General features: G+C 36.5%; 1 protein-coding gene across 2 annotated transcripts in view; it reads left to right on the top strand.

Moving 5' to 3' along the window:
• Positions 1–13372, top strand: part of LOC109411545 (serine-rich adhesin for platelets) — a 225833-nt gene that overhangs the window by 130607 nt on the left and 81854 nt on the right. For both annotated transcript variants that reach the window (XM_029854067.2, XM_029854066.2), the window contains exon 7: positions 2188–2366. In XM_029854067.2, the coding sequence (XP_029709927.2) occupies positions 2188–2366 (179 nt within the window). The remainder of the gene's footprint in view (positions 1–2187; positions 2367–13372) is intronic.

Raw genomic sequence — 13372 nt, 5'->3', positions numbered from 1 at the left:
TAATTTGGATATTTTGCCCTGGGGCAGTCTGGGGCTAAACACAAAAAAATGGTTTAAGTCTGTGCATATAACAACGCTTTCATCCTGATCTACTATTATTATCGAATGCGTGGAATGTGGGTGACGTTATCCCACAAAATATGTTTAAACATTAAATAGGTATCAAAATTTTTTTTCTTCTGAATACTCTTACTTTCTGTTTGACTGGAACCTTGTGTTTGACTGGAACCTGAAACACAAATTTTTGCTGTCATTGGTTCTATTTTTGGAATTAATACTATGCCCATTTACGAAGACGTTATCTGCTACATCAATGTGTGCAAATAAACGCATTAAATTAAGTAGGATTTTTACCACATGGTACTGTTTTGGTACTGTTTTAACTGCCACACGAATACTAGATGCCGAGAAGACTTTAGTCACAGTTCTAAAAATAAATAGATCTACATTCCAGATTGAATCTTGTTGACGCTTGTATGGCAACCATAGATGCACCCCGCCTGTGTTATTTCGCATAAGCTTTTCAACAAAAAGCATCAACCTAATCAATAAATAATGCGCTCATATTTTCACAATAGAGGTTTCTTCGATCAGCGTGTCGATGTCTAATCATAATCACGTGTGTTGAGGCCGATGAAAATAATTTATTTATTTTAGACTAATGTTTTTTTTTCAATAATGTTTAAACTGGGAAAACAATACATGGTAGGGCAAAAATTCCACTTTTAATAATACAACTGTTTTCAACAAAAATGTTTTTAATCGTTTATTAAATGTTGTATGTATACATTACATGCAACATACGAGTTATAACTCGTTGCATAACTCGATTTTTTAGCACTCTTCGTATTTATCCAATTCGGCAAGCCTCATTGCATAAATGTACGGCTCGTGCTGAAAAAAAAATCATCTTTTTGCAACACGTTGTATAAATAACTACACCCGATTCTCGATTCTCGGCAAGCCTCGTTGGATAAATGCAGAGCTGTCACATCACAGGGTTGTAAACGATAAAATTGTTGGCACCCCCTCGTTTATTTTTAAACCGCAAGGCAGTGGAACAAGTTTGCTAACTCCAAAAATAGTATATTTTTGAAACTATTTTATAAGCTTACAGTCCTAGTGAAATACTTTGAGATAGTAAAATAAACGAGAGGGTGTCAACTTTTTTCGTGTACGAAATACAGATAATGTGGCAGCTCTGGATAAATGTACGACTCGTACTGAAAAAAAAATAACTTTTTGCAACTCGTTACATAAATAACTATTGCACGGTACGCTTCCCTCGCGCAAAAAAAAAAGAATCGGGTGTATATTTCTGCAATTAAGTGTCATAATTTTCATTTTATATAACTCATTTCAGTATCATTATGGCCAACTTTTACTTATTTTTGAGCCGCTTGTTTGGCTGTTCTATTTCCGGTAAATCGAATCCGGATTATCGAACTTCAGCACAGTCTTACCGAAGTTCAGTTATTTTGCACCGAATGTTCGGCGAACATTACGGATAATTCGGTAGAGTTTGCCGAACGTTCGGCATTTTTTCCGATTTTCGGTAATGTTTTACTGAAAATTAGGTTATTATGAACTTTTACCGAAATAAGAACGTTACTTTAATTTACCAGCACTCTGTGTTCTTACCAGCACGGCTACACCACTGGATGTTTGTAAGCGGGAAAATATCAGCAGACATTAGCTCATGAAGCCCAGCGCGTTGTTTCTAAAATATAGCGTTATTTTAGACGCGTGTCGTTGTATAGAACCTACGCGCTTCGTAATATGTACAGCGAGTTGATTATGATTTCCCACATTTTTTGTATTGTATTCATACAGAAAGTGGTAGAAACATCATAACTCATTTCTTGATAGGATTTATTGTTTTAAGTGAACAAGCGACTCTAAAATAAGTGTGAAGGTTTGCGAAATCATTATACAAAAATATTAGGGTTAAATATAAAAAAATACCAGTAGAGTGGTTATAAATGGACAGCTTTTAGTTTTTTAAGGCATGGTTATAGTTTTAAATTGAGAATGTAATACTGAATAACTCTGGAGCGCTTCTTCTCTTCTCATGTGAACGGAAATCGCGCATCCTCTGACTCATTTTGTATGCCTTTTTAATGATTTACTGTTTAATTTCTACATGTTATCTAATTCACTTGTGGATTTTCTGTTTCTTTTCTACAGAGTGTGCAGATTCAATCGCCGAGCAACTAGTCGAACGTGCTAGAAAGGGTACGTCGGATAATATCACTGTTGTGGTAGTATTCTTTAAGGACCCTCATCTAATAGCAAAATCATCCTGGCTAAATAAAATGGAAGCAACGTATGATAAAAATAATACCAACAGTACTTTTGACAATGATGTGAGTATTGATTTTAATATTAACTTACATAAAACTTTTTTGATAGTCTATCTAATATACACACTTAAATTTGAGTACCGTGTTCGGTAATTTTTCGACGAAATTAAAACAGCTGAATACAGCAATAATGGATTGTTCTTGGGATTGTTTATCTTTTGCACCCGTTTTTAACAGTTGGTGTACTGAACCTCAGTAAAATCAATTACCGAAACTACCGAAATCGTACTGCTGTTCTAATTTCGTCAAGTACCGAACAGCCAATTCAGGATTGAGTGTGTACGGAACCAAATTGGTGTTTTTTTCTACAAAGCTTTTCGATTCCTTATTTCATCCAAAACATCTTTGCAAAAATTGTCCACAGTGACCCAACACTTATGAGAAAAGTTAAACTCTAGTCTGCTTGCTCAAGTGCCCGCACAGCGTTGGCCACTTTAAGGCTACATGTCTAATCGAAAATAATGTTTTCCAAGGCCCAACTGGCGTTCGTCGATTCTTTCTTTCGCTATTGTTCGTAAGTTGAAAAACGGAATTTGACACGTGAAAGTCAATTTTTCTCCTAAATCGTGCGTGGGGCGTACATCGGGTGGTAAGAGGACCAGGTTTGCTATGGGGCCTAGTATGGGGCCGTCCATTAACTACGTAAGGGTTTATAAGGGAGGGGGAGTAGTTTGAAAAATCTTACGTGCCATACAAAAATAGTTGCAGTTTCATACAATAGTTATTTATACAACGAGGTGGAAAATGAAGATTTTTACAGCACGAGCCAACGAGGCTTGCCGAGTTGGATAATTATGACGAGTGTTTTAGAGACGAACCAGCCAAGGGCTGAAAGTCTCTTTAATAAAGACAAATCAATCAAATCAATGACGAGTGCTGTAAAAATCGAGTTTTGCATATTGCTGACTGCACACCAAATTGGACTGACACAATAGTGTGCACGCACGTTCAAAGTGTGATTGCAGCGCAGGACCACGTCGGATCGAGTTGAGGTTTACGGTACACTTATTCCTTGTAAATGAAGGAATAAGTGCACCGAAGACGTCGAGATGATACGAGGTAAATGTGCACTTTTATCACATTTTTAGGCGTCTTAATAAAAGTGTGATAGTCCAATTTGGAGTGAAATCTGCACTGCATACAACATTTTTTGCAATGCCAAAAACTATTCACTGAGATATGATCATACTCATCAGTATCATCGTGCTTCGCGGTATGTAGTGCTCGCAAAATGAAGTGTTTCCCCCCGAACGAAGCAAAATTTTCTTCTCTTTGACTGACGCTTTTCAACCAGAGCGGTAGATGTATCACAGATGCCACATATACAGATTTTTCTGTAATCATGCAGATTTTCTTGCTGCTTTTCATACAGAATTCTGTATACCACTCTTAGAAAAAATCTTGTAAATTTAAGTTCACTTGGATGCACATAAAAGGAGCGGCCCGTTTGACACAAATTTACGTCTACTATCCAGGGTTGTTACAACAGCGCGGATTTCGCGAATTTCGCGGATTTCGCGGATTTCGCGGATTTGGCGCGGATTTACCCATGGAATTTGGCCTTCGCGCGGATTTGGCGCGAAATTGATTTTTGTAGTGTGTATGTATAGCGATATAATTGAAAGATTATCGACACTTGATAAAAAAAAATATGAAATGTGTTTGTTTAAATTACCAGGGTTGGATATAGTAGTGGGTAGTCGATATATTTCAGAAATATGTTAAACCAGCTGTCTCCGGCAAACTTTGCGTTTTTTAACGTTTCAAGTCCAAGTCAAAAAGTCGATGAATCGGACGTTTCGTTTACGAGTTATGCGTGGTCCTACGTATGCTATTGTATTTATATATACAGTGTCTTACAACACAATACGACCACCTGTTATTTTTTATACAAAATGGCCAACGCAAACTACAAAACAATAGGACCACTTTTAGGTTGCCTTTACCAAAGGATATATCAGAGTATCTGATGCTCGATGATTGATATATTAGTACTATAATTAAGCATGTCATTTAAACTTGAGGACATTTTTATTGAATTGACCACACATAACCATCCTAAAAAGTCTGGTGTTATTGTTTTGTCGCACCGTATATCTGTAACTTTAGAAGTAGTGAACAGAACTCAATCAATTCAATACAATTCAAATTTCCCGTAAATTCATGTCGGTTGCCAAAATTTCAGCCCAATCGGCTCACTAAAAACCGAGTACCATATTGTCAAACTTGGCCATTTTGTATGAAATAGGACCGGTGGTCTTATTGTTTAATCCGAACAAAAAAAAAACACAAAGCAAGCGAAACTTTGGGACTGGTTTCTGTTTTCTCGTTTTTCTTCTGGCGGATTTTGGAGCGGACGAATGTGCTTGAGAAGGCGCTGTGTGCTAGTGAAGAATTTAGAGCAAGTTTTCATTTTGGTTTACAACATTTTTTTACGATTTTCATCAGTTCTTCAAAATATTTATCTGAAGAAGTTGTGCAACAATCCTACAATATTTCCATTACGGCTATGTCACAGAAAAACAGACGTACAATTAGAACAAATTTCATTAAAAAAGATCATCGCGAAAAAGCAATCGCCCAATGCTAAATATACTGTGCTTGGCCGGGCCACCACTAGGTGGCGGTAGTGAGCAAACGTCAAACAGGAGCAAAAACGATGCCAGCGCCGCGAGTGGCTAATCGACCTACTACTGAATATTTGAATCAACTGTTAAAAAGATGATCGATGAGAAGCGAGCAGACTGTGACGTCTGTTTCTCTGTGGGTATGTTATGTATCTAAATGCAACTGTCAAAGAAAACAAGTTTCTCAAAAAATCAAATTTGTTCCCAGAAATTCCATTCATCAGAAGCCGAAAGACTAGTTCCGAGAAAATCTGCCCGAATTACCGGTACAATTTTAAAAGAGATTTCTAGATAAATACCTAGTTTATTTCGGGAAAAATCAGTTGAGGGGAATCCTAGAGAAAACTTTTGAAAAAGGCAAAACAATCGAAGTGATCTTTTAAGAATTTGTTATGAGGATACTCTCAAATTCAAATTCTCTAATTGGTTTTAAAAATTCTTTTAAAAGTTTTATATTTGGGTACTGTCTCCAAAAATATTCAGAAATACTTAAAGAAAGTCTCCACGTTCTGTTTATTTCAAAGTTTTTTTTTTACAGAAATATATTTATTTAAATTTCTCCAGTTTTTTTATATTCTCCCACGAATCCAGTACCTAGTTCTGGGCATCTTTCTCCTGAGATTTTGTCTAACGAATTCTTTTTTTTTTATTATTATTTTTTTTATCTGTATTAACGAGATTTTTAGCCCTAGGCTAGTTCATCTCGGGACCCACGCTTTACTTCCCTTCCGAAGGAAGAACTCACATTTTGCGAGTTTGTCGGGAGTGGGATTCGATCCCAGGTCCTCGGCGTGTAACGAATTCTTATCAAAAATTGTTTAACATATATTTAAGGGATGTTTTAGCAAAAAAAATCGTTAGACAAAATCTCAGGAGAAAGCTGCCCAGAACTAGGTACTGGATTCGTGGAAAAAATATAAAAAACTGGAGAAATTGAAATAAATTTATTTCTGTAAAAAAAAAACTTTGAAATAAACAGAACGGGAGTTTTGCAGAAATGTCCTTAGTTTCCAGCAGAAAGCTTACAATAATCGAGATGAGTTCCGTTGATTTACAAATCAAAAGTTCATTCTTCTCAACTCAACTGATCCAACCAGCCAAGGGCTGAAAGTCTCTTTAATAAAGACAAATCAATCAATCAATCAACTGATCCATTCCAGTTTAATGGATTTCTTCAATAACGTAAAGCAAAAAAACACAAATTTATCTTCACACTCTCGCGGATTTGGCGCGAATTTGATTCCAGAATCGCGCGGATTTGGCGCGGATTCAAATTTGGCTCGCGCGGATTTGGCGCGGATTTTTTTCCACCCTTCTCGTAACAACCCTGTATCACAAATAAAGTCGAGCTAGCAATCGCTAGAGCCGAAGCGAGTGATAAAACATATGCAAGTAAAATAATTAGCTGGATTCGAACTCTGGTTTGCTGATTGAGAGGCATGTACTTTACCTCTCGGCTGTATCACCAAGTTGTGAGACAAACGATAAATGTAAAACTGTTTCTACCAATCTGGTCAGATAGGTTTGTGATCTTGTGCAACCAACTCAAACTTACATGATGGATGTAAAATTGAGTAAAATTTGCCATTCAATCATGAAATGTTTACGTACGTTGATGGTTTACGTCGCGTGTAAATTCCTAATTTTTTAAGAGTGCAATATTACAGATTTTTGGAAATGATACAGATTATACAGATTTTTAAGAAAATTACAGAATTTTAAACAGATTTTTCGCGAAATATTACAGATTTCTAACAGATTTATGACAAAAAGTGGTGATACAGATTATAAAGATTTTTGAAAGGCAAAATACAGATTTAAATGTGGCAACACTGAGATGTATACCTTCATTGGCTAACATGCTTTAGAAGCAAGTGGGAGCATGAGCAATCACATTTATTACTGAGAGTGAGAAACAATGGTTCATATGCGTGGTGGCTCTCTTAATCTTTCTCTTTGCCAGCGCATACGGCAATGAATATACTTAGTTTTCATCCCGTTATTACTGTGCAAATATCATAAACTGAAAAAAAATTCGATTACAATAGTCACGAACTGCATTCCCATATCAACACAATGATTGTTTTTACAAGTTTTGAGCAACAAATAAAACCACTGAATCATTTCTCCATCAACACTCACCGCAGTAACTGAGCATGAACGATCATCAGTCAGTTTGCTTCATGAGCGAACCAACTGATGAGGAACAGCAGTCGCAGTTAGTTCGGTTTCTCTTCGCTCCTTTTGCGTATTCGTTCGTAGTGGTCGCTGGCGCTGATATTACAGGTCGTGTTTTTCATTGAGATTCAAGCGCTGGCGTATGGTTGAGTGAGACCACCCACGTGCTCCATCATGCTAGGCATAAAATTAGGGTCAAGCAAGCCGTGCTATAATCGTCACAATTTTCCAAGTCCGTGGAAACTCGGATTGTCAATCAAACAATCGTATTATGGTCCACTGCACGAATTCGTGCTGGCCTGCTTTCTCCCACAGGAGATTTGACGTTTGAGCGGTGCCGACACCGCTCAAACGTCAAATTTCGTGTGGGAGTAAGCAGGCCAGCACAAATTCGTGCAGTGGACCATGGTTCATAATTAGCCTTTGTACCAGTTTCTACTATCTTCCTCACTCCTTCTTAATTTTTGAAAACGGGGACCTCAGTAAACGTCAAAATTCCTGTGGGAGAGAGCAAGACAGCATCGAAGGCTGCACAGGCTAATGCAACCAAAATTAGCTGCATCATGAATCATAATGGATCACTTCACGAATTTATACTGGCCTGCTTACTCTCACACGAAATTTGACGTTTGAGAGGTGTCGGCACCGCTAAAACGTCAAATTTTCTGTGAGAGTAAGCAGGCCAGCATAAATTCGTGCAGTGGACTCTTACAGAAAGTTTGTAAACGACAAGGCCAAGAAACGTCAAAATTCCATACAAAATCAAAACAGTGCAGTGCCCTATGCGACTGATTGATTTAGTGGAATATAGGAAGCATAGGAAGCTGTTGTATCACCACCGACGTACCAACGTGACAGTGGTGTTTCAAAACTGTCGCCCCTCAATTTAACGGTCGACCAGCAAAGCGAGCGAACCCTTCTGTCAAATAAGCGCAGACGCGCACCTCTTCCTATATGAACACACGGGGGTTTGGGATCAAAGCAAACCAACGCGAACCGTTTATAGAGGTGGCGATAGTGTTCGGCTATTTTTCATCATGGCGTCGCGGACAACAAATTTGAATTTGTTTGTTCTAGCTGTCACGTCGGTTCGTCGGTGGTATCACTACACTAACAAGTAAATATAAAAGTAGTTTCATAGTGCGGAGCTGTAAAAAAATATTACAAGGAGGGAAGTGATGTTTTTTTTTATCTGTATTAACGAGCCCTTGGCTAGTTCATCTCGGGACCCACGCTTTACTTCCCTTCCGAAGGAAGAACCCACATTTGTGAGTTTGTCGGGAGTGGGATTTGATCCCAGGTCCTCGGCGTGATAGTCAAGTGTTCTAACCATCACACCAGGTCCGCTCCAAAGTCTAACACCGTCCGTCCAAAGTCTAACACCGTACATCAAACCGTTTTTAATTAGATTTTGTTTTAGATTTTACAGAAGCATTTTAAAATCTTCCCCTGTGTTACAGGGATAGCGATTTTTCAAAACATCATCGCTTTTCTTCTTCTTCTTCATGCAACATCAAATCACCAATTATTGATTACATATTTACGAGTTGAAAAGTACGCAAAAAATTCAGCTTCCGTTTTGTCTGCAACAAAAAAATTCGAGATCATGCCATTGTCTGTTAGCAGTAGGGATAAAGAGTAATGTCGCGCCTTTTTTGTTGCTTGTTTTGTGCCTCTTTTGTCTGACAATTCTCTTCACTGTATGGGATATAAATTTTTCACCCAAATTTTGTATAGGATACAGATTTTTGGAAAGAGCGATACAGATTTTTCAAAAAATCATCTGGCATCCCTGAACATGCGTGTTGCTTGGGCAGGGAAGGTTCTTAAAATGGAACGGAAATGGGGGGCTCTCATACAAATGAATAGAAAAATTCTACATAACTTCCCAAGTAACCATGCTGTTGAAGTTGTACGTATTGCATATATAAAGCGCATATATTGGCATGCATTGCCCTATATTAACCATTAATGTTCAAATAAAGTGGCAAGTGGCGCCACTACTGCTGACTTACGATTTTACTGGTATAATAATCATTATTCAAAAATAGTGGTGTCACTTCCCACTTTAATTCTACTTTAATGGTTTATATACACTGGGAAAAATGTCTGTATTCCTTCTATGTGTCCGGGACATGGATTTTTGCAATGGGGGTAAACAAATGTTTTCCATTAGTGTGATTCATACTTTTAATGAGGCAACATACAGCAGCGACTCGTACAATTTAGAGCACATACTATTCATGCGCTAATTTGCCTGAGGAATCGGGTATTGGTTGCATATACTTTGGATGTGGTTTGGCACATGGATATTTGCCATTAAGTATGAGGCAATATTCCTGAGTGTAGAGTAATGCATGCCAATATATGTGCATGCAATACGTGCAGCTTCAACAGCGTAGTTACTTGGGTTAAGAATTATAGTGCTACTAATTTCGGCACTGCAGTCTTGGGGAATTAAAAAGAAAGTTTTAGATTGTTCAAACCAATGGTTACCTCCACCAGAAGTGTAGTGCAAAGGAATCAATTGCTTCATTAAGTAAAATCAAAAAGTAAAAACGCTTCGTTTCACTTAATATCCAAATAGGGGTCATTCCATATGAAGTGGCCGAGAAAAAGTGGAAACGTGTTTTCCACCATCGCGGATTTTGATCAAATTTTGTTGGAATGTTTGTTTAAATGGAGGGAGAAAAAAAATCAAATTTTGATGCCGATCGGATCACCCCTCGGCCCGTGGCAGCAGCACCCCTCGTCTTTGCCAATACAAGAAAAATCCAAGTTTTCCCTTCCTTTCCTTAATTTATAGCTTTGAAACTGTAACATATATATTTTTTTGACCTTCGTTTTTTCGAAGAAAATTATCAGAGGAATTCAGGAAAAATATTATTTTTGGATACAGTGTTGCCAAATATGTTATTTTTCTATTTTAAAATTTAAAATCGATTTTTCGTCGAATGAGTATATTTTGATTTTTTTTATCGTGTTTCTCAGGCATTTTCCAATCGAAAAAGCTTAACTCCCCTAGGTCTTTTGGGCCGTTCCAGAGATATAGCGTTTTTAAGCTTGGAAAAGTTTTTCTTTAATATATCATATTGATCCAACTTACATGTTTCGCTAAGAAAACATTATTCGATGCATTTTAAAGGTGATTTGGGCTGATTTAAAAATGGCAGTGTTGCCAGTTTATCAATAGTGGATTTATTGGAATGGATTACTGGAAATTGTTAAAATTCAAAATGTATATATTACTAGCTGTCCCGGCAAACTTTGTCTTGCAAGATTGCAGTGGTTTGACAACTGTGGAGGTCATTTTAGCACAGCACTCTATATTGGTTTCATTTCGATCCTGTTGAATTTCTTCTCGATTCATAAAAAATCATTACTTTCACAGTTTTTCTACTTTTTAGTTGATTTTCGTAACTTTTTATTGATCCTGAGTGCAAACTTTTTAAAGGGTGATAGAGGACCATAAATGGTGAAAAAATTGTTCTACGCATATGGTCAAATCTCAACCGTTACGTAGTTATTGAACTCCCCATGTTTTTGACACTTATTGCCTTAACTGGCTATAACTTAAAAATGGTCAAACTTATCGAAGTTTTTTTACCCTAATTCGAAAGATTATTGAATTTTCTATCAAATGGCATTTTTGAACCGATTAGTTTAGTTAAATAACTAAGTTTTCTAGAGCAAATAGCTTAAAAGTTGTGTATTTTAATTAGTTTTTGTCAATTATCTTTGAAAAATGCGTAATAATTTAAAATTCTTTCTTTGGCAAAGTTGTGGCCCTTGTTCCACTCTACAATTCGTTCCTTGACATCAAACTTCTATCTCTTATCGTTTTCTTGCAATTTCGATTTTAACATCGCATTTCAGATCATAAATTAGCAACTGTCATGGAAAGCACTTTTTTGCGCATTGTGCCGCACATTTAAATCAAAATTGCAAGAAAACGATAAGAGCTAGAAGTTTGGTGTCAAAGAACGAATTGTAGATTGTAATAGGGGCCACAACTTTTCCAAAGAAAGAATTTTAATTTATTACGCATGTTTCAAAGATAATTGACAAAAACCAATAAAAATACACTATTTTTAGCTATTTTGTACTAGAAAACTTAGCTATTTAACTAAACCAATCAATTCAAAGATGCCATTTGATAGAAAATTCAATAATCTTTCTAATAAGGGTAAAAAAAACTTCGATAAATTTAACCATTTTCAAGTTATTGCCAGTTAAGGCAATAAGAGTCAAAAACATGGGAAGTTCAATAACTACGTAACGGTTGAGATTTGACCATATGCGTAGAACAATTTTTTTCACCATTTATGGTCCTCTATCACCCTTTAAAAAGTTTGCACCACGAATACGAATCGAACCGTGCAAGATTCATGCTGATCAGTTCAGCCGTTTATGACTTTTGTTGCCTCAAAGGGACTTCAAACTCATTTATATACATAGATGATCCTTATTCCAACTGACATTGTACCTATGCAAACATTAATATTGACGGAAGTGTTGCCTCGAAGAGTCTTTTAGGCCGTTACAGAGATACGGCTTTTTAAAGCTTGGAAAACGTTTTTTTTATTTTTATCAAATTTGTCCAACTTACAAGTTTTGCAAAGAAAACATCAATGGATGCAATTTAAAAGTGATTTGAGATGATTTAGACCAAGATAAGCAGAAAGTTGTGTTTAAAAATGTGATAGTGATGCCAGTTTTTCTATTATGTGTAATGGATAAGAATCAATAGTCAAAATTTAAAACGTATCTATTAATAGTTCAGGTACCGACAATATATGTCACCCCAAACGAAAAACGAATATCCAAAATTATCCCCTGAAGAAGACTCTAACACCAAGACAGCAGTGTCAAAATTAGTAGCTCTGTAAATCGCAACAGTCGAGCTATCTGTATCTGTGACTTGAGAACTAATGGGACCAAATTTTGTATGTAGAGCTTTTTAAAGACAAGAAATTTCTGTTGCGGTGCGAGACCCCTCCTTCATATGGAAAAACCACCCCACAAATGAAACATAATCCTCGAGCGATCGCGCTGTTGTATTTGTATTGTAACATAAGCGTGGTGCTAGTGGCGGTGGCTAACAAAACAGCAGATAACTTTTGAAAAAAGAAAAAGACATCTCCAATTTTTTGATATGTTGTGAATAAATGTCTCAGCTTTCAATTCATGCAAAAAAAAAAATGAAAATCGGTGGTTGCCAACATGGTAAAAAAAAAGTTTTGGTATTAAAATCCAAGATGGCGGCCAACCCCAATATGGCCGACCCAACTTTTTATAATTGTAAATAGTAGCTCTATCTTTCCTCTTTTTTCAACAGCGTTTCTTTTTGAGGGAGTTTTAGAAGAAACTGTTGAGGTATAACAGTTCAAATGAGCCAACATTTGACCAAATTTGATCAAAAATTGTTGTGGCTCCAACTAACGAAGGGTCCATTAATTTGAGTAACCAAATTCATTTTCCTTACTTCTTCGGCTAGTACACTCATTGCACAATTATGGGTCACTCAAGGAACAATCATTTCATAATATGAATCGTTTTTCATACAAAAATAACACTTTCATTATTTTTATTTTATATTCTCTTCATTGAAACTCCTTTTTATCGTTTTATATAAAAATCTGCTTGTAAAATTCACTCTAAACGATGAAAATTACTAAAATGTTGGTGAATAATGAAAACCACAATAATGGGTCAAAATTGGCTGTGTAACAATTATGGGTCAATTTGTTGCCTATTATGGGTCACTCAAGAGGAATCGTCTCAACAATAATGTTTTTTCTATTTTTTCAATTTTCGCTTATTTTCGATAGATCAACTATAGTAGAATCTAAAACTGGTCTCAAACCTCTTAACGAAGCGTGTTTCCACGTTTCGGAATCAATTTTTCAAAATTGGGATAAAATCTCCAACACAACCACCGATAAACGCCTAAACGTATGCAATGCCCATGCACACAGAACACTCAATATTATACTGCACAAAACAGTGACCCATAATTGTGTGATTTTCGGTGTTCCTTGGCACAATAATGAGTCACTTAAATTTTGCCTGAAATATGCTTTAATTAGCTGCAGTCACATGCATTTCTACATTTAGAACGTAAATTATACCCTTGTTCTGGTGGCGATACCATTTCGCACTTGAAAACCACTATAGCTCGCTTTTACAGAGCTTACAAAGGCA

This window comes from Aedes albopictus, chromosome 2 (assembly GCF_035046485.1).
Source record: "Aedes albopictus strain Foshan chromosome 2, AalbF5, whole genome shotgun sequence".
Lineage (NCBI taxonomy): Eukaryota > Metazoa > Arthropoda > Insecta > Diptera > Culicidae > Aedes > Aedes albopictus.
This window is presented reverse-complemented; position numbering and strand designations above follow the sequence as displayed.